Here is a 23353-nt window from a genome sequence, read left to right as displayed (position 1 = left end):
TGCTCCTCAAACTGATCTCTTAATAATCCATATCCCTACCATTCCAGCACAGGGTCTCTGACTAAAGGGTATAAATAAAACAAAAAAATCAAGTGTGTAGAGATTTATATTATGTATTGTTAGTATTAGAATAACATCCTATTTGAGGTTGGCTGGAGATGTGATAAAAATGGAAATGGGAAAAGAACGACCAGCAAAAAAAGCATGGGAGGAAGAAGACAGCACGGAAGAACATAGTAGACCAAGGATTCAATGTCAAGAGAAGTTTGAAGAGAAAGGGACTGGAAGTGAAAGACCTACAAACAATTGCCACTGACCAGAAGGCGTGGCGAAGAATGGTGGGCACCTCCAACCCCATGTAAACAGGAAAAAGAGTCAAGAAGTGAAGTTTACAATAGAATAGCATCCAGAAGGTTGCCCAAATCAGGAATGGTGTCCCAATGCACTGGGGCTGTACAAACACATAAGAGACTACCTCTAACCCCAACAGATTACAATTTAGTTTAAAACAAGATGCAAGCATGGAAATATTAGAGGGATGGGGGAAAGAAGATGTGAGTGACACTAACAGGAAAATAAGATTACAAAAACAAGCTGCATGTAAAAGTAACAGGTTTTAAATATTTTTTAATAAAGAATGAATTAATAAAGGAATGAATATTAATAATATAAGTAATTCTATTTGGTACCTATTATCAACCAGCAATATATTGGAAGTGTCACAGAAGAAGAGAATCTCAAGTATGAGTTTGAAGGCTGCCAGAGTACTGGGCTTATGGATTAGTTTGTAGTGTATAAAGAATGCCATCAGCAAATAGGATCATTTAGACCAAACTTTTTTGTGATATACTGTAATTTAGGTTTGGACTGAAGTCTCATAAGGCAGAACAAGTGCCAAAAATAAAGACTCTTGAAAGACCTCAGAAGTTTAGGTATACAGTCATCTGCGATTGAAGTTTAATCTTCTTTGGCAGACTCAATCACCTACTAATAGTTTAATGTAAAACTTGTAATTGTAATAAAGAGAATATTTGAATTAAAAATTTTAAATGTCACAAGACACACAGAAAATGAAGACTCCGTAATTGCACTTTGTGAAAGCAAAATCTAGTTATCATTAAGATTATGATTTCTTCCACAGATGTTGCGGAAGTCACGGAATCCATGACTTCCAGCAACACCCATGACTTCAACTCGTGGCGGCTGGAAGCTGTGGGATAACCCGGCACTTGGAGATCCCGGCCACCGTGGGTGGTGGGGGGCCCCCGGAGTTCCGAGCGGTACCCCACAGCTGCCTAGCCACTGCGGGCAGTGTAGGGACCCCCTCGCACCCTCCAAGTTGAGCTCCCCATTTTGTCATGGATATTTTTAGGAAAAGTCACAGACAGGTTACAGGCTTCTGTGAATTTTTCTTTACTGCCCATGACCTGTCCCTAAAAATATCTGTGACAAAATCTTAGTCATCATCATGTTTCAACAATTTGGTCGGAATATAAGGCACTGCTATATAGTACCTTATTATTGTTTTCGCTAGAAGAATCCTCCTGAACCTTTATGCGTCGTCTTTTCTTTTTCTGCTTGTAACTGCGCTGATTTTCTTCTGCCTCAGCTTTCTTAGCAGATCTGAGAAATTGAAAAAAATCTCACTGATAAACAGAAAAACAGTGATGGATCAAATGTTTTAGTTTTTCTCTTATAAAATACTCTACTACTCAATACAATGGTGAATTTCTCTCTTTTCACCCTATAGACTAACATTATTTACAAGAAGAGCATCACTATTATATCAATTTTCTAGATTAGCTGTTTATTCCTTAACAGAAATGCAAAACAATATGTTCCTCTGTAATGTGGACCCCTTTACTATTTTCAGATATGCAATGATGATGAGTTATTGACCTTATCAGGCAATAATGTAGTAGATTGCAGTTTACCAACTGGGTCCTATAATTTCTAAAGGGGTAAAGGAAAATGCCACATCATAGTTTTGTATTGAGTATTGTGACACCTATATTGTAACTGGTTTGTACACACATCACTTCCATAGCAAAATAGTATCAATGTTAGTGGTTTATTTTCCAACTGTCTCTTTCACACTACACAAACAATAAGATTACATCCTAGACAACTTCCAATAACCTCACTAAAACTCAATCCTTAATTAGAACCCATTGTTCCTTGACTGCACAAACTTGTTAGAAAAATACCAAGTGTTTTTAATGGTCTTATCGTCTCACCTCTCATCTCTCCTAATTATACTGAGACATAAAAGAGGAAGTTTCAACTTTGACACTAAACTCAACTTCCAGGCTTTTGAGATAAACTAAATTGTAGATACCGAAATTCTGTAAGATGAATAACTAAAATTTAGTGTCTGATCCAAAACCCATTGAAGTCAATGGCAGTCTTTGGATCAGGTTCTTAGAACACACATAAATATTTCAGACATGGCATGTGACAGGATTGTACCTTCCAAATAATCAGTTTAAAAAAAAAAAAAAAGCTCAACTGAGATGACTAGAACTAAAGTTTATTTATACCTTGTTCTAGGACGTTGCTCATCTTCAGATTCGCTGACTTCTTCACTAACTCCAGATTCATGAAATTCTGAGTCATCTGAATCATCACTGCTCACTTTAAGAATAAAAAACAACAACAACATAACGTCTGTTGTAACCTGAAGTAATATCAATATAGTTTTGTACTTGTAATTTGTTTGAAATTAATTTCTGTTGCTCATAGCACTTGTACATTCTTGGTCAATAAATACCCTCGTGTGCAGCTAATAAAGTATCTCAGTAAGGTAGTGCAGCAATAGTTGTTTCAATAGAAAGAGCAGAGAAGATAGCATGAAACGCCTGAAATGTCACAAATATGGCTTTGAACTGCTACATATTAAAAATCCAATGCAAATTTTAAAAAAATAACTCAAAAGGTAATAAAGAGGTCTTTTAAAGGTATATTGTAAGTAATATGTTTTGTTAGAAACCCTAATATTAACAGTAATATTTTATTATCCTTTTAATTCACTGAACAGTTTTGCTTGGATTTGATTTTCCTTTATTGGTCTAGTACAGTGGTCACCAATCAGTCGATCGCAATTGACTGGTCGATCCTGGAAACTCTCCCAGTCGATCGCTATCTCCGGATAGGAAGTTGAACAGTTTTTCCCATTAAAACAGGAGAGGGGGTAGTTGAAGAAGAGGTGTACATAAATAGATACTTATTCAAAACAAGTAAATACTCCCAGGGCTGTTGAAGCCAATCAAGGTCCCCCAACCCTGATAATGACAATGCAGATTCAGAGTGTATTCAGAGGTTACAGATGTTACTCGAGAGCTGCAAGAGCAGGAACAGAGGATCTACAGAGCCATCCCGCACTGCTTCCAAGGGTTGATCGTAGTGTTTCCTTCAAGCCCTGCGCAGTTCCTTATTTATAGCCATTGTAATCATGCTTTGTGCATAGGAAGTGGAATGTAGTATTTATCCAATTCATATTAAAATAAGTACTACAAAAATCAAGTCAGTGATGTAGAAAATACTCCCAGATTAGGACCTTTCTAGCTGAAAGGAGTTGTAAATGGAATCAATCATACCACCAGTAAAAGTTGATATACATAACCAAGTTTTAAAACATGCACAAATCTGAATATTTTATATGAAAACCAAGAGCTCAACCCAGATTGAGATACTGTGATTGTTGGTGAAGTGTGTGGATTTAATATGCTGATGCAAAGACCAAGTTCGAATACATGTTGCTTTACTCAGTCACACTAAACATTCACTGCAAGGGCTAGTTTGTTATCTCCTCTTTATGGATTTTTTGGATAACAGCATTGCCAATGCCAACAAGCAATGTCAGGATCAACAATTTCTAAGCAATAAAAAAAGGCCAATCTAAATCCTTTGTGCTTAGAGTTCAGTTCATTTCTCCCATCTCATGCAAAGTGTGCCACCTCTTTATACCAGATTGCCATCTTTAATGATTTTATCATGAGCTCATTACGTTTAAGTCATGAAGACTCAAAAAGAAGCCAGTATCTATAGTTCATAATTCTGGGGAGTCTGACTCATGATTTTTTAATGTTTGACATTTATAAGCAGCTAAAAATATGGTATGTTATTCAGTCCTATTTTATCATTTAAGATTAATTTTGAACACACTGGAAAGCTATATGAGTTTCTTCCTAAATGGTATATGTTGCAATAAATAAATAAAATGTTACTCAGTAAATAACAGAATATAAGTAACTGTGAGTTAGGTTTTTGTTTGTTTTATGTACTTATTCATAGATTCAAGGACTGGAAGGGACCTCAAGAGGTCATAGAGTCCAGTCCCCTGCCCTCATGGCAGGACCAAATACTGTCTAGACCATCCCTGATAGACATTTATCTAACCTACTCTTAAATATCTCCAGAGATGGAGATTCCACAACCTCCCTAGGCAATTTATTGGAGAGGTATAATAATGGAGAACCAAGTCATTGAGCTATTTGAAGTGAAAGAAATTTTACTGCTCCAGGTCAGGGTTGAGGTAATTGAAGAGACGTATGACCAAAGGGTTCTAGAGATTGGTCCGGCCATGCCTTGGTCTGGCATTTTATTTGCTAAAATACTGTAAAAGTTACAATAATATCACAGAAGACACAAAAATGAGAATTTTTATGGGGGAACACTATAAACATAATACAATACAGGATAATTCATCTTTAGGTACATGGAAGACTACTCATGCATGGTATACTACCATTACTGCAACACTAAAAATATAACTATACTTTCAAATTGTGCAATAGGGATAATTTGCTTCCAATGTAAACAAACCATTTACACTCTGAAATGCCATGGTTATTGGAGTTTGCAGTTGCAATAGCGGTGCTGGTCCCCATTGGTCCCATGGTTATTAGATGTAAGAGATCTGCACTAACAGTCATTCCCTTGCTGCTCAACCCAGAAAAAGCTAGAAGAGCTACATTCTTAGCTTTTTTAAGACAAGAAAAATAAGAAATAAACCCAAGTTTTCATTTAAGAGTTCCACCTGCCGTCCCATTGTGAATCACCTAAAAAGACTTGGAGGGATGTAGAGTTTAACTCTCTAGGATGACGGAACTTTCTGGTGATACAAGGGCCTATATATAGTGTGAGGAAGAGGAGGAAAAATTGGGTTTTCCTGAATTATACCTATTTGATTTGGTATTAAAATTTGAGGACTCAACCAGATTAACCTAATTTTTTAGGGGGTGGGGGGAAGAGAGGGAGGGAGATTAAATAGAGAGGAGGGGATTAAATAAGAGTAAACTACCCTGGAATAGTCACTGTGTTATAATAAACCTAGTAAATGAACAAAAACAGATAACAGTAGTCTGGGACGAGAGCGCAGGAGGAGGTGTGTAAAAAATATATTTTAAAATTCCTAGTTCAAAATTTGAGTTCTGTCCAAATTGTTCTAGTTTTAGATACATTGATTTAGTTTAAATGGACTTTAAGAAAATGTGTTTGAGTTAACATCATTATTTTTGAATTTGCTAGCTTTTGCTCTTCTAAATAAATCTTTCAAATAGTTTCAATGATAGTTAGGTTTTTTAATTATTATTTAATGAATCAAGAACTTACCAAATAATTTCATGGGGCGTACACTGTCCCATGATTAGAGATTATAATTAGAGTATTTTGAAAAAAAAAAAAAAACCACCACCACCACCACCTTAATGACAAAAATTCAATGACAACAACACTGTTTTCCCTTAGAGTTGATGGCACTGACTTCCTCAATCTCAACTGCAAAACAAGAAACAACTAATGGTGTGAAGGTGTAAGAGGAGGTGTGAGGAAGACAACTTGGAATTCCAGGAAATCTTTTCTTCACTGGAAAGCTCCATCACGCCACATAACTGAACATATTTCATCAAATCACAAATACATCCTGCCACACAAACATTTAAATTTTGTACCTTTCCTTCTATTTCTGCGTTTGCCTTCTTTTGTGTCTTTAGATTTTCCCTTTTTTTCTTCCTCAGATTCTCCATCACTCATACTTAGCTTGTGTCTCAGCAGCCTGTGTCTATATCTAGGCTTCCTAGACTCTTCATCATCTGAATCGGATTCAGAATTATCTTCCTTTTCATTCTCCTCTGTCAGAGAGAAAAGTCAGCACAGAACTCAAATGGGTAGCTATTTGCTCATTTAAGTTGCATTTCATCTATTAAGTATTTCCAGGAAGATGTGATTGAACGAACGCACATATGCACTTCCCCTTCCCACCCCACTTTATCTCTGCAATGGAAACTGTTTGATTTTACAGTTATCACATGGATTATCAACGGAAGCAATTTTATTTTCTAGTCATACATATCTCACATACTTTACTCCTGAGGAAATTCTGCATCACTGTGCGTGCGCAGAATTCATGTCCCCCACAGATTTCTTTGTTTCCCTGAAGAAAAATGAACTCTGATGGGGAAGCAAAGGGAAGCTACAAGAGTGGTCACACACCCCTCCCCGGCAATGCAGGCAGGTCAATTTGGGTTCCTGGAGCAGCCAGTAGAGACGTAAAGCACTGTTGGGGAGGAGGGTAAGGGAGGGAGGGCTTGGCAATCATGCCTGAGAGAGAGAGAGGCACACACACTGTCCCTCTCGCTTGCTCTTGCGGCATGCCCCTCCATGCCGAGCAGGGCGTCGAGGTGTTTCTGAGGAGGTAGGCATGTCCGCTAAGGGAGAGCAGAATGTAGCAGCCGGCCTGCTTAGTGAATTGTTCCCATTGTCTTTGTGAATTCCCCCAGGAGTATAAAACAGGTGTAAAAGTTTTAAGGCTCCTTTACACATTGCCAGACTGGTGTAAAGGACAGTATGGCCTTATAAATGCTTACTGATTAGAACTGAACTAAACTTTTGGACTGAAAAAATTTCCTAACAAAATGTGCTCCATGAACTGTTTGCTACTGACCTATCTGGACATGGTCAGTAGCCAATATAAATTGTGAGTTTGATTCCACAGCCCTCAGTTGCTCTTCAGTTGCCTATGATGTAACACTGAGCATATGGCAGCATTTATTTGATGTCTAATAACTAGAAATAAGAGGTCAAACCTAGTTACATTACTATTAGACAAGGGGGTTTAGGGATTTTCTCCAGTGCTCCCCACTCCCATTTTCCATCCATTGTATTGTAGTTTAAATAAATCACCAAAATAATTGAAACCAGCATGATTATATTGCATTATTTTGACAAATAAAATATGCAGAATTTTTAAAATGTACGCATAATTTTTAATTTTTTGGTGCAGAATTCCCCCAGGAATAATACCTGTATGTCTTCTTGTCTTTTATTAATCAAATATTGCTTAGCACATACTCGGTTCTAAATTGGTTATAAAGATATGATCACAAAGTAGAAGTACACTTTTACAGAAGTCAAACAGAGAAACCCACAGAACAAGTTTAGCAGTTGGCATCAAAAAAATGTATGTTCTTTGGGGATTGTTTACTGATTTTGCTGTTATTTTTCCCTGAAAGACTTCTGAAATTATGACAGATTCTAAAGCACCACTTTTTTCTGCCACATTTTGGTGCTCACCGTCATCTTCTGCGTTTTCATTTTTCTTTCCAGTTTTCTTTTTTCCTTCATCTGATTCTTCATCTGAAGATGCATCCTCATCAGAGGAAAGATTGGCTTTGATTTCTTCTAAAAGCATTTTCTTGGCAATTCTTTGAAGTAAAACAAAAAATACTATGTATTCCATCGCTTACACAATAAATCAATGAATGACAAATGTAATCTTATATAATTCGGAACTTCAGTAACAGGGTTGTGAGCTCAGAAAGAATTATGAATGGAGAGCAATCATGGTGGTAATGAGAGGATATTCTAACTGACATTTCATATGTTAAACATGGTAATCTGCTTTGAAAACAGTTCTTTACAGTGCTCCCAAATAAGCACTTTCCAATTTTAAACTATGTTTATTGCAGATTTGCTCAAATGTGTTTTTTTAAAGCAATATTTAATAACTTGGGCCCATTTTATTCCTCCCCACCTGTCCCATCTTCCATGTCAGTCATCTTTTCTAATCAACAGTGACGCAATATTAAGCTGAACAATTTATTTATAGCTCTAATGGCCTCAAGAACATGTAAGTGTTTTGGACCAAGTCTCTAAACGATTAGAGACAAAAATAGTGTTAAAGCAACAGTCAATCTCTGCACACTTTCCTCTATGTATTTAATTAGTAGTAAAGGCAGTATGCACTGAACACCTTAAATTCTGAAGGTAAAGGATATGCACTAAAACAATTTTTTATACTATAACTCCACATTTTGCTCCTGACAGATGTTCCTGAGGTATGTGTTACAATCCTTTATGTCTGTGCCCTTGTACTTCAAAGGAGATGCAGCAGGAATAAGTGCAGTGTTTTATAGGGCACACACGGTTTCTCAAGAAGATGTGGTTGCAACGGCTGGGAAAATCTACATCAGTGAAAGACCAGAGAAAAGGGATGAGAGCAGTCTCACACCCCCTCGAACATCTGCCAGCAACCCTCTTAGGCATAGTGACCCACAGATGAAGAAAACAGTGATTTGTCAAAAGTTACAGGTCTATATAAACTTGCAGAGTCAGACTATTATCCCACTTCCTGTAGAACAAAAAAAAGGTTGATCAACTTCTCAGCCTCCCATTCCACCCCAAAAATATTTTCAGTTAAAATACAAATAATTTAGACTATGAAAAATGCATTATTTACAGGATCTTTCAACAAATTCAACAACAGGAAAATCCAGTATGAAAATACATACAGGAAAAGTGATGTACAAATGGACAAGAAAACTGTGGACTTAATCTGATACTTTACTTCAAGGGGGGGAAAAAGAATTGTCCCTCATAGGGGATCAGGTCCTATGGAACTGCGGAATAAAAATAGTAATATTTTTTAATATATTTCTACTGTCTGCAATGTTAACTGCAAGACTTCATGTATTTTCTCAATCAGACCCGATCATTTCAGCAGTAATGATGAAAAGCATTTTATATTTTCTATATGTATTATTCAAAAAGGGGAAATATCTATATCTAATCAGAAACCAAGTTCAAAAGCCAGGAAATTGAACAGTTCTATGCTTCATTTGGAACTGGCACAGAAACAACTGACCCTACTGTGTTGCTTTTTATGTCACATAATTCAAGTAATTAGTAGTCACACTGAACTATAAAAATATACATTTTATTTTATTTAATTTTCCAGGAAGTAATTTGTGCCCCAAAAACAATGCCAAATTTTGCAAGACCATTCTATTTTATTTTCCCACGTTTTTTGCAATTACACTTCAACCATACAATATTTTCCATCTTTTAATACATGTTAATATGTTTTCAAATAAGAGTTCAAGACTAGCATGTTCAATTGTTATTAATTTAAAAGAAAGGGGGGAATTAAAAAATTATCCAAGAGCATGAAGATGTTTATGGTTGGTGCACTAAGTCACACTGATATGCAGCATCCAGAGTGAAAATATTAAGACACTGAAGAATTATTTGACCCATATATAACTAGATGAGTCATGGTGTAAAGCTATTTTTAAAAAACAAGTTTACCTAAAGAGTTGCTTTTAATTACTTATATGAACAAACTTAATTTTGTGGACCTGACCCAACATTTATTGAAGTTCATATGGACAAAGTCCCATTCATTTCAATTAGCTTTGTATCAGTCCGTGTAGGAGAAATAAGACAGAGTAAATTTTAAATATTAATGAATGTGTGTAATATCTGACAGGAGGAATAAATGGTTACCTGTATTTGAAAATTAAATCTTCCACATTTTGTAGTTTTTATTTCAATACTGTACTTATTTGCCCAGATCAGTTGTAATTTTCTTCAGAATACAATGGCTTGGATTCTCAAAAAAGGGGAACTATTTCCTTATTTTTAATTATTTTGTAACTTTCATATATAAATTATTTTAATCTTAAAGTATAATCTAGGTAATGCGGACATCACCAGTAGGTTTGCTAGCTTTTACATAAGAAACCCACTCAACACTGGGACAGGATTAAGGTTCTGAAATGAAAACAAATTTGCAAAACTTAAAATTAAGTTCAGAAGTCTCAACATACTGTCCTGTACCAGTACACCTAAATGATTTCACATTATCCTCAATAGTGCTAAAAGAGTTAGTAAAATTGAAATTGGATAATAAATTCTTACCTGCATTGCAAGCCATCTTTTAAATTATATTTTATATTTTAAATAAAGTGGATTTTGACTCTTAAAAGGAAGGGTTTTTTCACATTTACAGAATAATGTTTGCTGAGAGAAATCTAAAGAATACATTCATCAGAATTTCTTCACAAGTACAAACTCGAGTATGCACACATATAATACTATTTCTTCTCTATTCCAGACTGCTCCTAAGGGTCCCAAGGTCACTGTCCACAGTATGATGATCATCTGAACTTCCTCAAGCTGAATAATTTTAATGATTACTAATGAATAAGCATTTCTGAAGTTGGCAGATTAATAACTAAATACTTTTATGTTCCACAAGATATTAAAAACACTCATTTTTCAGCTAGTGAATGAAAATTCAAACACTTCACATCAACAGGGGATGCAACTATTTATTTAGTAGAAAAGATTCAAATTATGGGCCTCAAAAACTAGATTCTCTCTAGTATGTTCCACTGAAGTGGTGCTCTAGTCTGAAAATGTAAAGCATGTTTAGAAATTAGGACTATTTTTCCACTTTTGGTGTAATCAAAGGATTATATATAATGAAATGGGTAAACAATACCGAAAAGACAGTGCTGAACAGATCAAACCCTATAAATGTTTCTGGTAAATGTTTGGCATAACAGTATTCACATCATCATGTGAAACTGGATATTTAGTTCTTGAAATCAGTTTTATTAAGTTAAATTATATCTTCACTCAAAGTAATAAAAATCTATTCCAACTTCAAATTCAACTTCCAAATCTTTAGAAAGTAATTAAGACTGAAGATGAACAGTTACCTACCCTGACAAACTTTTATTCTTTTCAGCACTTGTTTAACCATCAAACTGTAGAAGTGCCAAGACAATACTGGTTATGATAGTGTGAAAATCTGTTTCCCCCAACAAACCTGTGGGGGATTATTTATTTATTTTCCTGGGAGCAGAGAACTGAGGTGGATTCTTAGCCAACATCAATTACAATTAAATGCTATAAAACTTTAAAATGAAAATAAAAACAAAAACAAAAACTGGGGCCATGCGATCCACTCAATAGCACACTGGGCTGCAAGTGAGGAGGCTTGGATGCTATTCCCAGCTCTGCCACTGACTTTCTGTGTGATCTTTAGCAAGTTATTTCACATCTTTGTGACTCTGTTCCCCATGCCCTGTAATGTCTAAATAGGCAGTAATCTTTGGGCAAGGACTGACTCATTTATAGCTTGTCAAAAATCTTGAGGATACAATGTTGCCACTGTAAAACAAATTTAGCTAAGAATTTAACTAAAAATAATTATTAACACTATGTGTTAAGTTTCTTAATTAAATTAAATCAACTCACAGGTGGTGTCCATAAACACACATTAGTTATATGTATAATCGAATTGTCCAAAGTAAATGGCTAAAGAGACAAAACCATAAGGCTGTGCTAATAGAAAGCACCATCCTTTAAGACTATTAGAAATGTAATTAAATGTAACCTTTAGCATATTTTTAATATTTAGTTGTATTTTTATTTATAGTTTTATATACGTATGTTTCACTGACTTTTAGTACACACACAAAAATACTTTCCTTGAGATAAATAATCTATCAAATACTTTGTTCTATAGACTGTACTATGCCTTTGTTTCAATGATCTGATTTTCAAACTCTCATAGAAGTATTACCATTAAATTAAATGCTTGGACAAGAAAAATGTTTTACAAAAATTTATTGCATCCATCAAATACTTAAAGGCATTCTGCATTAATACACTATTTACCTCTTAATAAACAAAACTACTGCAAACATATTAACAGTACCATGTAAAAGATCAAAAAGGACCAACAATAAACAAATACACAACATAAAATGACAGCATACAGCACTGCCTGTCATATTATGACCCACTCAGATATTGCACTTTGGCAAAGATGATTTCAAGACTTTAAAAAAAAAAATTATTCATGTCATTCACATTCAAATGTATTCAAACAACAGAACTTCTAAACTAGAGACTTGCAACCATGAGTGCCCACACTATAAATATCTCATTGGGTACTAGGTACCCTCTTTGGTCTGGTAGAAAAGAGGCAGCTTGTCTGAGTCAGAGAGAAAATATTTTTTTTTAAGTTGGGTTAAGAAAAAAAAATTTTTTTTTTTAAATCTTCTCAAAATGTCTTCGATCTTTTTACAATTTTGTACCAGTGATTATGGTACCAAGTACAATGAGTATTGAATGTAATATTAGTGAGTTCAGTTATCAATTACTTCCTGAAGGTTGGAAAGAGTTTTTGGTAACAGTTATCTCCCCCTACACTCAGAAATGTATATTTACATTTTTATCTAGGAAATATTTTGAACAATTATTCAGTTTTAAAAGTTACATAAACTGATTTTAACACCTAAAAGAAAATAATGATATTTAGTGATCAAATCTATTTTGTTCAAGACCTGTTGGGGTTGTATTGAGAAACAGGATAATCCCCCCAAGCTAATAGGTAAAATCTACCAGTTAACATTTGTACTGTAAAATGCTGCGCTTTCTATGATAAATATTTGCTTTAAATCAGCTGAATTATCAACCACAAATTCTTAAAAATGTAACAAAGGTAGAGTGAAATTAAAGTATATTTAAATAAAAATAAGGTTAACAATGTTTAAATGTTGTGCTTATGAACTTGTGCTGTCAGTCCCTACAAAGTTTTTTTTTAAAAAGTGAATTAAAATGCTTACATTTTAAAACTGAACATACAGAAGAGCTAGATTAGCAGCAATATTTCTGTACCCAACTGAAGTCCATATAACAAAATTATGTTTTTAAATTCACTTCAGCTATGTAACAAAAGGCAGTTACTTTGTGGAACAGACACCATGTTCTATGCTAATAAGGCTCAGAAGCAGAAAAGCAGACTCCATCAACAGTTGTGTTGCAAAGTTACAAAGTCGGTCCCACATTTACTACAGGACAAAAAAAATTCAGTTTCAGAAATACTATATAAAGTTTTCTTGGAAAAACTTAATCTAACTACAACAGCTTCCAAAAAGAAACTCCTGCTCATAATTGAGTGTTTAGCATTGAGTCCCTTTAAATTAATACTTTGTTTATGCTGTTACTAATTAGAAAGCCAAACTTTTACATTTTATTTTATTCGCTATCCAAGCTACTTTTTGACGACTACATTGTAATAGTAAAATATTACATACGTTTAAAAAAACAACCTAAAACTAAAGTTATATCTATTAGTTTTTATAAATTTAAATTTTAAAACTAAATAATATATAGGCCCAGATCCTGAAATCACTCATGCACATGCTTCACTACGCATGTGAGTAGTTCCTTTGATGGAAAGTAAGCCTATGTATGAGTGCTTGTAGCATCAAGACCTTAACCATCACGTAGGTGATTTCAGGTACTCATCAATTAATTAAACCTCATTGGTTTATCTTTCTAATGAGAAAAGGTGTTTTAATAAAAAAAAAATTATGTAGCACTAATAATCAAGATCCACTATAAAGATTTTATCACTGTATATTGCACAGATGCCAATTTTTATCATCTATTCATATAAGTAGCTGAAATTCACATTTATCAAAGCAGGCTTTTACTTGTCTCAATGAAGAGCTTATCACAAAACCCACATTTTACATAGGAATATAAAACAGACAGTGCTGCAATGCATTTATAACACACCCTATGCAAGGTGTGTTAGTTAACACTTCTAAATATTTTCTTTGCATTTCTGGATTTTGGCCTCTGTTTTCTGGCCTCTCGTTCAAACTTGCGGGAAGCCTGTGAGCGAGTCTTTACAAGGCAGGCAGTCCTGGTTTTTACAACCTGCTTGCTGTTCCGCTGCGCCGGTTTGCGCCCACGCCTAGGGTGTGTTATAATCTTTTTAAAGTCCTTATGGATGGAATCATACCTATTCTCAGGATCGTCATCATCCTCCTCCTCCTCCATTGGAACAGCCCCCGATTTAGTCTCTCCTTCATCCCCTGGGAAAAAAGTCAGAGACATTTGACATAAGGATAAAACCAGCAATGCACATATAAATTTTCTATTATATGTGACCTATCTTACGTAGACAAATAAGTATTCCCCCATACAATATCTAACAGTAGAAAGCTCTTTGAAGCAAGAGCCTTGTTAACATCTATATCTACTATTGTAAGTGGCAAGCAAATCTTTAATACCATATAAAATGAAGCCATAATCTGTATAGATTTTACTTTAAAATGCACAATAATTGAATGATCCATTCTTCAGGTATTTTAAAAATAAAAATTTAAGATTTTATTGTTCATGACTGAATTCCCATCACCAAATTCACATAGACTGAAAAGATAATGGCAAATAAGCAACAGTACTATCAACTTCCAAGTATACAAGAGCTTGCTTACTCAGAACTGAGCTGCCTAGTCTTCACAAGAACTATTCCAGCAGGAAAAGTTTCTCCTGCTGATCTACTTCCCTCTCTGTACTACCAAGGAAAACCACATGACACCCATCCATCTTAAAGCAAGCACATTTATATATGAAGACTTATATTTTGAGAACTATGTTCATTAGCCTTAGAGCAACAATATCAAAATTCAGCTTATTATATAACATACCTCACAAATGCAGGAAGTTAATGTACCTAACTTATCTATTAAAACCAGAAGTCAACTTAAGCAGGAGGAAATTTTTTCCTTCCTTAAAATTACATATATAAGAGAAGGGAGCATCTTGACCCTGCCACCTACCTTTTTAGTTCACACTGTATTTTTTCCTTAAAATGTTATTAAGTCTTTTAAAAGTTGGCTTGCAAATGGAATTATAATGACACAAGAGTATCTGGCAATGTGTGCTAAACTACTTCCAGTATAGTCTATGGACATTCAGTCTACCCACTGAAAAATCATTTTTTAAAAACAAATTTCTGATGGTCCAGTGATATCTAGCACTCTTACTAACCGACTGTTTTTAGTTAGAAACGTTGATGCAGCTACAGAACACCAATGAAAAGAGTAATTGGTCCATAAGCGGTAAAGTAGATACTTCATATGGCTTTCAAGGTTCTTTAGTTGATGTAACATTGCCATAGAGTGGGAGCCAGCCAGCAATCAACAGTAGGACTGAATATCAGGGGACCTACTAAAGAACGGTGAAGTGTCAGTAGAGTTCTTGCATTCAATACTTCCCTCTGCTCGGTTAGTAGGAACATTCAACAGATATTGCTAGTGTGTTGGGGATTACTTTTAAATTCCACTTGTAGGTCACCTTTAATATGTTAACACTTGAAGCTTCTCTTCCTTTAGAAGTCCACTCCACACACAAATTATTTTCTCCTCTGCTTAAAGTCTCTTAAGGCTCAATTCAATTCCAATGGGAATCAAAGGTGTAAAGAAATCCAAGGGAGCTGGACAAGTTCCTTAGCACCCAACTCTTTTAACTTCATTCCATCATGTGCTTGAGCCTCATCCACCATTTCCATATGCCGCAATCCCCCCCTCTCCCCCCACACCCCTCCAATAACCTTTTTTAATCCACAGGTATAAGCTTCAGACGCTCTCTCATTCCTATTGTTGCCTGACCTTTTTTAAGGTTGATAATGTTTAGATTAATGACCAATTGATCTGACTGCAATAAGGTTCTTCTCCCAGAATCAGGCTACACAGAATTCACACTAAGGAGTTCGATATTTTGTGGGGAGTTTCAGGGTGAGTAACAAGGACACTCACACTGAGGGCAAAATAAAACCTTAGATACCTTTATTAAAATAATGGAGAAAGCTAGAAATGATCCAAGTCACATAAGATAAAGATAATACAGGATCAGGGTAATCTGTGGTATCATTCTATGTATAAGCTTTAGAATTGCATGTTCACACCCTTAGCTGGGGACAAATGGACCAACTCTGTCTCTGGCATGCAGTGTCCAATGGTACAAGTCCCCCAATGAGTTGAAGGGTCAAGTAGAAAAGAAGCAGACAGCAATGGAAGAGGCCCAGTGGGAAAGACCAGCCCCGGACCACATGGTGACTGCCCTATTACAGGGCCTAAGCATCATCTGCTCATATGCTTACATGTAGCCTTTTTACCAGTATAATACTGAGGTGCACTTATTTTATATGTTAACATATTGATATGTGTGACTACCATTTCAGCGCATGATCATACCGTCATCCCTTGCTTAAGTGGATTTGCAGTTATTACTTCCACGTTCCTTGTAGTAGCACTTACTGGAACATTCTAGCTCCTACTGTTGAACAAACGTCTTAGTTCCCCAAATCTAAAGGTAACCATTGATCTGTGCTAAGGGAGACAGCCTACTTAACCACAGTTATGCTAACTTATGCTCCAGCTAATATCTTACAGGATATAGGCCTGTAGTCTTCTTGCATTACAGCAGAATAGAATAGAAGGCAAGCCAGTGCATATAATGGGGGGAATATCATGGGCAAACTTGCCCTATGGGCTACACTGCTTCTTACTTCTTTACAATTTTTTGATATCATTCGTGTAATATGATTCACAAAATGATGAACCGTTTTCCTTATAGGGTATCACTATTAGATTATTTGATGTAATTTTATGTAAGGACTTGGGGAAGAGGAGTCTCTCTTTAAACTGTATAAAATTCTTCACCTTGCACTTTCATGAAGCTGCAGAAATAATGTTATCTTGTACATTACCATTATGGTTTGTGGTATACTCCTCTACCATATAGGTATGCTTGAATTCCTAAATGCTGCCAGACATTGAGATAATGGTTTAAGTTTCCATTTGTCACCCTTAGATCCTTGTCTGAGTAGTATCTTGAAGTTTATGGCCCGCCCATTTAAGGAAGAAAAACATTCTATATCTTTAATTCTATTCTCTTTACATTTTTATATTAAATGGCATGAACTTGTGTAAATTTAATAGCCCACTGAAAAATGGACTAATAGTACTGGCAAAAAAGTCAGGTATAGTGAAATCTTTTATTAATGCTCCACAATATTGACCTATATATCAAGCAGCTTCACTTTTGAACCTCTACTTAACAACTACTGTATATGTCATGTCAAATTGTGTAGTGGTCTTTTGGACATTAAGATTTCCTACTAGTTAGGCAGATGATTGGCAAGATAAGAATTGTTGGGTAGAATAATCAGCAAATGAAAATTAGTAGCGACTCAAGCACCATTGTTCACTCTCACTGCCATAGGTGGTAAGAGAAATTGAGGGAAGGGCTACAGTTGCTTCACCCTTTCTCCCCGGCACTGTAGCGTGAGTAGACACACAGCACATACATGGCTCCAAAAGACATTTCTAGTCCAAAGACTTCAATCTCACATGCATGCACAACTGCACTGGAATCCATACTGACACATACACTAAAATGACCTGTTGAATTTGAATAATGGCTCAGTGTTAAGTAGCTCTTATAACACACCAAATCTCCTCTAAGGTATTCTCTAGGTGGAACACACGAGAGAGGTACAGAAAACTTTATGTTAAAATTTGTGCTTACTGCATATTCAGAGCTGAATTAATCGCACTGATTCCAAATCAAAATAACTTAAAACAGGGAACATATCTTATAAATAGAACTGGAACTATCTGCAGTTGCCAGACTTTCTGAACAGTCTAAATTCTTTAAATAAGAGACCAGCGAAGAGCCTTAAATTTTTAATTTAAGAATGGTTAAATCAATCCATTGATACTAGGTAGATTAGAAGCTCCTACATTAACAATGAGCATAAGATCATCTTTCCCTAAAGCAGAAGATTTAAAAAACAAAAACAACCCCTTCAGAATTTAACAACACCCATTATACCACTGCTTGTTAGGTAAATTAGCATGTTCCAGCTCCACTCTAATTGTACATGAAAATCAACTTTTTTACAAGATTTCTGCCTAACTCTTTTAGATTTTGACCCTATTATAATCAGAATAGTAATATATGAACAAAATGTATCAGTAAATACTACTCTAAAAGCATTGGCTCAATATATTAACAAAACTATGCTCTTTTATAGTGCCTTCTATCCAAAGATCTCAAAGTAATTTACAAACATTACTGAATAAAGTACTATAACACCCTTATGAAATTGGCAAGTATTCTCTCCATTTTACAAATAGGGATAATAAAACACAAAGGTTCAATAATTCCCCAGAAGTCAAACAGTCTGTGGCAGAACTTGAAACAGAACTTGGGAGTTCCTGAGGTCTGTGCTTTACAGGAACACTGTCAACTTGAATTCTCTGAATTAATTTTTTTTTTTAATTAATTTTCTGATAGTCTCCTTTGAAATACATTTTCGATTTTTTTGGTTTTGTTACTTTTTTGAGAAGGAAGACTAAAAAGCAACAATGCCCTCTCGTCCCCATTCTTCCCTCTCTGTGCATACTCCTGCCTACTGAATCTTCTGTTTCAGCTACAGTCTCACAAGTCATGGGGAAGGGGGTGAAATGCAGTGAAATCAAGTACAGAAAGAAGTACTATAGAATGTCAATGGAAACAGTCTGGAAAAAGTTTCTCTCTCAGAGTAATCTTAGTAACAACAGTAGATATAAGTTGTTCAGCTGGAAATGAAACTTGATAGTGTCGTTTTAGCCTCAAGATCACCCTTCCTGTTTATTTTTAGGTTCTCCAAGCCTAAAAGTTCCAGCTGTGATGCTTTGCATTTTTTTTTAAAGAGAATAAAGGACTAATCAGATGCTGATCAAAGGGGGTCCTCCCCTCAAGTCTGGGAGAGAAAAAGAATTAGCCCCCATGCTCTCAGAAGCACTTTTAAAATGCATAAAAATCTGCTCAAGTAATAAATAGCAGCCTGATAGACTTTAGCAACAGGTGTCACTTTAGTTAAATAAAATTACTAGAATCTATTTCATGGGAAACAAAGATAATCAGGCCCAATTTAAAAAGTGCACATGCATAACTATAGTTAAACCTCCAAAAGCCACATTATACCGCAAGGCTTGATACTCTTCTCCCTTACATGACCCAAAGCTAGAAGATCTGATGTGAGCTCTCCTGTTCTCTACTACCTAAACCCAATTCATGTTCTGTATTCATTAGGCAGACAAAAGCAACTAAGAATAGGCATAAGAAAGCCAACCTACAATGCAACCACTAGGTATTACAGACTCTGGCTCCAGTTTTTCAAATCTCTTCCTAGAAAAGGTATTACAATTAAATAAAAAGCCGAGGTGATTTGTAAATTAAGTTAAAAGGCTGTTTGCCAAGGTTAGTACAAGTCAAATGATAACTGGTTGCAAGTGGCATCACAAAACTTCTGATCACATTAGAAAACAGGTTTTAGAAATATGGCTTAAGTTTTGGAATGCACAGTCACATTTACAGATATTTTCACTTAAGCATTTGCACTACTAGATTATTAAATCAATATGACTACCCAACTCATACTATCGACCTCCCCATATTAATATACTAATCAAATTGTAGGCCTTTGCACACCTGAAGACTGACAAAATCCTGTGTTGGAGGACAGTATTAAGCTTTCAGTCACTGGCTTAATCTTCTGCTCATCACTGCTTCCATCGATTGCTGAATTCTGGTCATCATTTTCTTCCTCATCTGATGAGGAGGAACAGGTGATGTCATCCTTCTGTTTTTTAGAAATTCTTTTTTCCACTTTTAAGTTACCCTTTTTATTCTCCTTAGCGGAACTCTTTTTACTCTTTTTTTTATTGTCTTCATAAGGCTCCTCATCAGAAGAGGACAATGAGTCATTCTGTTCTTTTTTGGAGGTTTTCTTTTTGTGGCTTACTTTTTTCTTTTCTTTAGCTTCTATTCGTTTTTTATTCTGTTTAACATCTTCAGAAGAACTCTCCTCTTTCTTTGGGGACTTCTCAGCATCTGAAGATGAATCATTCTGCAACTTTTTCAATGTTCTCTCTCTCAAATTTCTCTCTCTCTTTTCCTCAACTGCCATTTCATTTTTACTCTTATTTTCAGAGGAAATGCAACTCTTTTTCTCTGGGGATGATTTATCTCCATCAGAAGAAGAACCATCTTGTTCTTTCTTATCATTTTTCTTTTTCGAGTTTTCTTTTTTGTTTTCTTTACCTTCTGTTCCTTTTTTATTCTTGGTTTTGTCTTCTGAAGAATCACAACTCTGCTCCTTCGCTGCAGACTTCTCAGTTCCGTCCAAAGAAGAATCATTCTGTACCTTTCTCTTTTTCAAATTTCTGTTTTTCTTTTCTTTTGCTTCTGCTCTCTTTTTACCATCAGAAGAATGGCAACTCTCCTCTTTCTCCAGGGATGATTTCTCAGTATCAGATGATCCGTCATGCTTCCCCTTCGGAGTTCTTTCTTTTAAATCTCTGTTTTTCTTTTCATTGACTGCTGTCCCCTTCCTAATTTTTTTATCTTCAGAAGAATGATTAGTCTCCTCTTTCTCTGGGGATGACTTCTCAGCATCATCAGATGATTCAACCTGCTGTTTCTTCAAATTTATTTTTTTCTTACTAGTAGATCCTTTTTTATTCTGTTCTTCTTCAGAAGAATCATAATTCTCTTCTTTTCTGGGGTATTTCTTTTTGGCTTTTTTTGCAGACTCTATTTTACTCAAACTCTTTATCTCTCTTTCTAACTCGGAGTCATAATTTGAAGAATCTGAAGGGTTCTGTCGTTTCTTTTTTGCAGAAGTGGAGCCTTTAGTTGATTTGCCTTTTTTGGCAACTAAATCTGAACCAGAAGTGGAGCTTTTTCTTTTGCGCTTTCCATTCTCATACTTCACTGGTTGTTTCGTTCGATCATTTAAAGCATTCTTCTGAATATTATTGGATGTCTCACTATTGCTATCAATATCCGAGGAACTAGGACTCATCATGGCTACTTCTTTAAGGACTGCTGGCATCTCATCTGAATCCGAACTTTGGTCCAATATGTCTGATTTTTTTGATTTAGAAAGCTTATTAGGTTTAGGATGATCAGTAGTGTTGTCAGAAGAATTTCTTTTATCTTTTTTTCTCATTGACTGGGTTGATGATTTTTGCTTGCGCTTCTCACAGTATGCGTCATTGCTGTCCTCTTCTGAATTAGATGTTAAAGGATTCATGTCTGTTTGACGCCTCAGAGGTGTAGTCTTCACACGTGGAGACCTCCTGAGATCAGATTCCTCTACCAAGGGGACAGTTTCATTTTCAGGTGAGCGTTCATTACCAATGTAATGATTTTCTTTTCCAGAATCACAGTTTTCTGCCTTGGGTATTACATCAGCATTCTGATCTCCCTTTACTGGATTACTGTCTTGATCTTCAGCTTTAACTGGAGAATCAGAAAGGGAAACAGGAGTCAGTTTTACAAACAATTCTTTTCTTACTTTAGCTGGTGCTTTTAACTTGGTACCCCCTTTAATGTCTTTTGAAGCTGTAGCACATTTTATATTAACATTTACTGTCTCCAGCTCTGTTGCTGTACTTCCATTGCCCTGTTCATCTGCTGCACTCTGAGTTTCCATAGCCGATTCTAGAGTCTCAAAAATATCTTCAGGGACTGATGAAGGAACAGACACAATATCCATGTCTAAAGCCTCAGTACTATTAGGTTCATATTGAGGCTCTTCATTTGTCTCAGACTTTTTATCTTCACTGCTAGTATTCTTGTTTTCTGTTCGTTGTGCTGCTGGAACATTTTGGTCCATGGGCTCATTGTCAGGCTGTTCTGACACAGCTTTTTTCACTGACTTTACAGTGTCCTCTTTCAACTCTGTATGTTCCTTTCCTTCATCTCTTTTCACTTCATTTTTTTCTAGTTTAATATCAGTTTTTTTCTCTTTGGTATTCTTCTCTTTGATTTTAACATCCAAAGCTTGAATCTCTTGATTCAGACCTTCTTCTAATGCTAAATGAACTTTTTTTATGTCACTCAAAACAGATTTAAAAGCTTTCAGCTGACGTAGCTGTATGGTAGAGTTTATTTCTGAATTTTCTGCTGCCGTTTTCAAAAAACTTACAAAACTAGCGTTCATATTAGTTGTGGTCTCAACCAGTTTTTTTGTCTTTTTAAGCATGTCTTTTGGCACCATTAGTGCTTTATAGGAATAGGTTAAAGAACCAGAATATGAGTCATCTAATTTCTTTTCTTCTCCATTACAATTTGAAATATTTCTCTTTGGAGAAAATTTGAGTGTGTGATCATATATTTTACTTTTCTCACTCTCAACTCTGATCTTCTTCTTGTTTTGTTGCAATAACTGTTCTAAATTTTCAAAAACACTGTCACATGCAGTGACCAAGTCCAACAAAGGTTCTGGGTGGCAAATGTAGCAATGCCATTGGTTATTTTCATCCATTATGGCTGAGAGCTCCTTTCGACCCAGATTGCGCAAAATGCACTTTTTGCAGAAGGCATTATGGCAAAAGTCGCAGCAAATTAAATTTCCACCTTCAGCACACCATCTGAAATGATGATTGGGAAATGTTAAAATGCTACCCAAAACCAAATTACATTAATTATTTAGACAAATAAAGTTTAATTAAATCAAACTTTAAAAATTATCAAACAGTTATAATATTTTAAAGTTACTAATCAAAGGCAAAAGTTTCATTTCAAAAGATAGCAAGCAGATATCTACTAATTTAGAACATTATTGAAGCACAATAATTAACAAGAGACATCGAAAGGCAGTAGATTAAAATGTTGAACTAACAGTTCAGAAAACCAGAAATATTCAAGTACAGCTCCAAAAACCCTTGCCTAGCCTCCATATGATAGCAAGAGAACCTAAAAAATTGCCACATGAAAGAAACTTAAGTCTTCCCTGTTCAGTACGAGAATTAAAGAGTACAGTCTTTTGTAGTACAAAGATACAAACTGCACGTCCCTTTCTGACCTATATCATAGGTACAGGGCTACTGAGGCCCATTTTGCAGGGTTTCATGAGGTACTGGATGGGGTGGGAGGAAAAGGTGTCCTGAACCGTGTATACTCAGTGTACGTAGGAGAAAATTTTTCTTTTTGGAACATGTCTGGAGCACATAGTCTGACCAAGACCAGAAAGTGAACGGGATAGAATAAACCTATTCTTGGTTTACTGGACAGTTACTGGACAGATGCAAAAGTTCTGAGTGGACCATATCTGGATAGCAATATGAGACAACGTGGCCTCTGGTTGATGACATAATAGCGAGTGAGGGTTTTAGCTTCTACCTCATATATATATATGTTAGTG

The 23353-nt window shown here is 35.5% G+C and overlaps 1 protein-coding gene across 3 annotated transcripts in view; it reads right to left on the bottom strand.

Moving 5' to 3' along the window:
• Positions 1–23353, bottom strand: part of ATRX (ATRX chromatin remodeler) — a 135159-nt gene that overhangs the window by 65791 nt on the left and 46015 nt on the right. For all 3 annotated transcript variants that reach the window (XM_054040410.1, XM_054040412.1, XM_054040411.1), the window contains 6 exons: positions 19633–22580; positions 14108–14180; positions 7573–7703; positions 5952–6131; positions 2541–2634; positions 1515–1623 (listed from right to left, as the gene is read on the bottom strand). In XM_054040410.1, the coding sequence (XP_053896385.1) occupies positions 1515–1623; positions 2541–2634; positions 5952–6131; positions 7573–7703; positions 14108–14180; positions 19633–22580 (3535 nt within the window). The remainder of the gene's footprint in view (positions 1–1514; positions 1624–2540; positions 2635–5951; positions 6132–7572; positions 7704–14107; positions 14181–19632; positions 22581–23353) is intronic.

This window comes from Malaclemys terrapin, chromosome 9, assembly GCF_027887155.1.
Source record: "Malaclemys terrapin pileata isolate rMalTer1 chromosome 9, rMalTer1.hap1, whole genome shotgun sequence".
NCBI lineage: Eukaryota > Metazoa > Chordata > Testudines > Emydidae > Malaclemys > Malaclemys terrapin.
The sequence above is the reverse complement of the archived record's forward strand: the minus strand, read 5'-3'. Positions and strand labels throughout refer to the sequence as shown.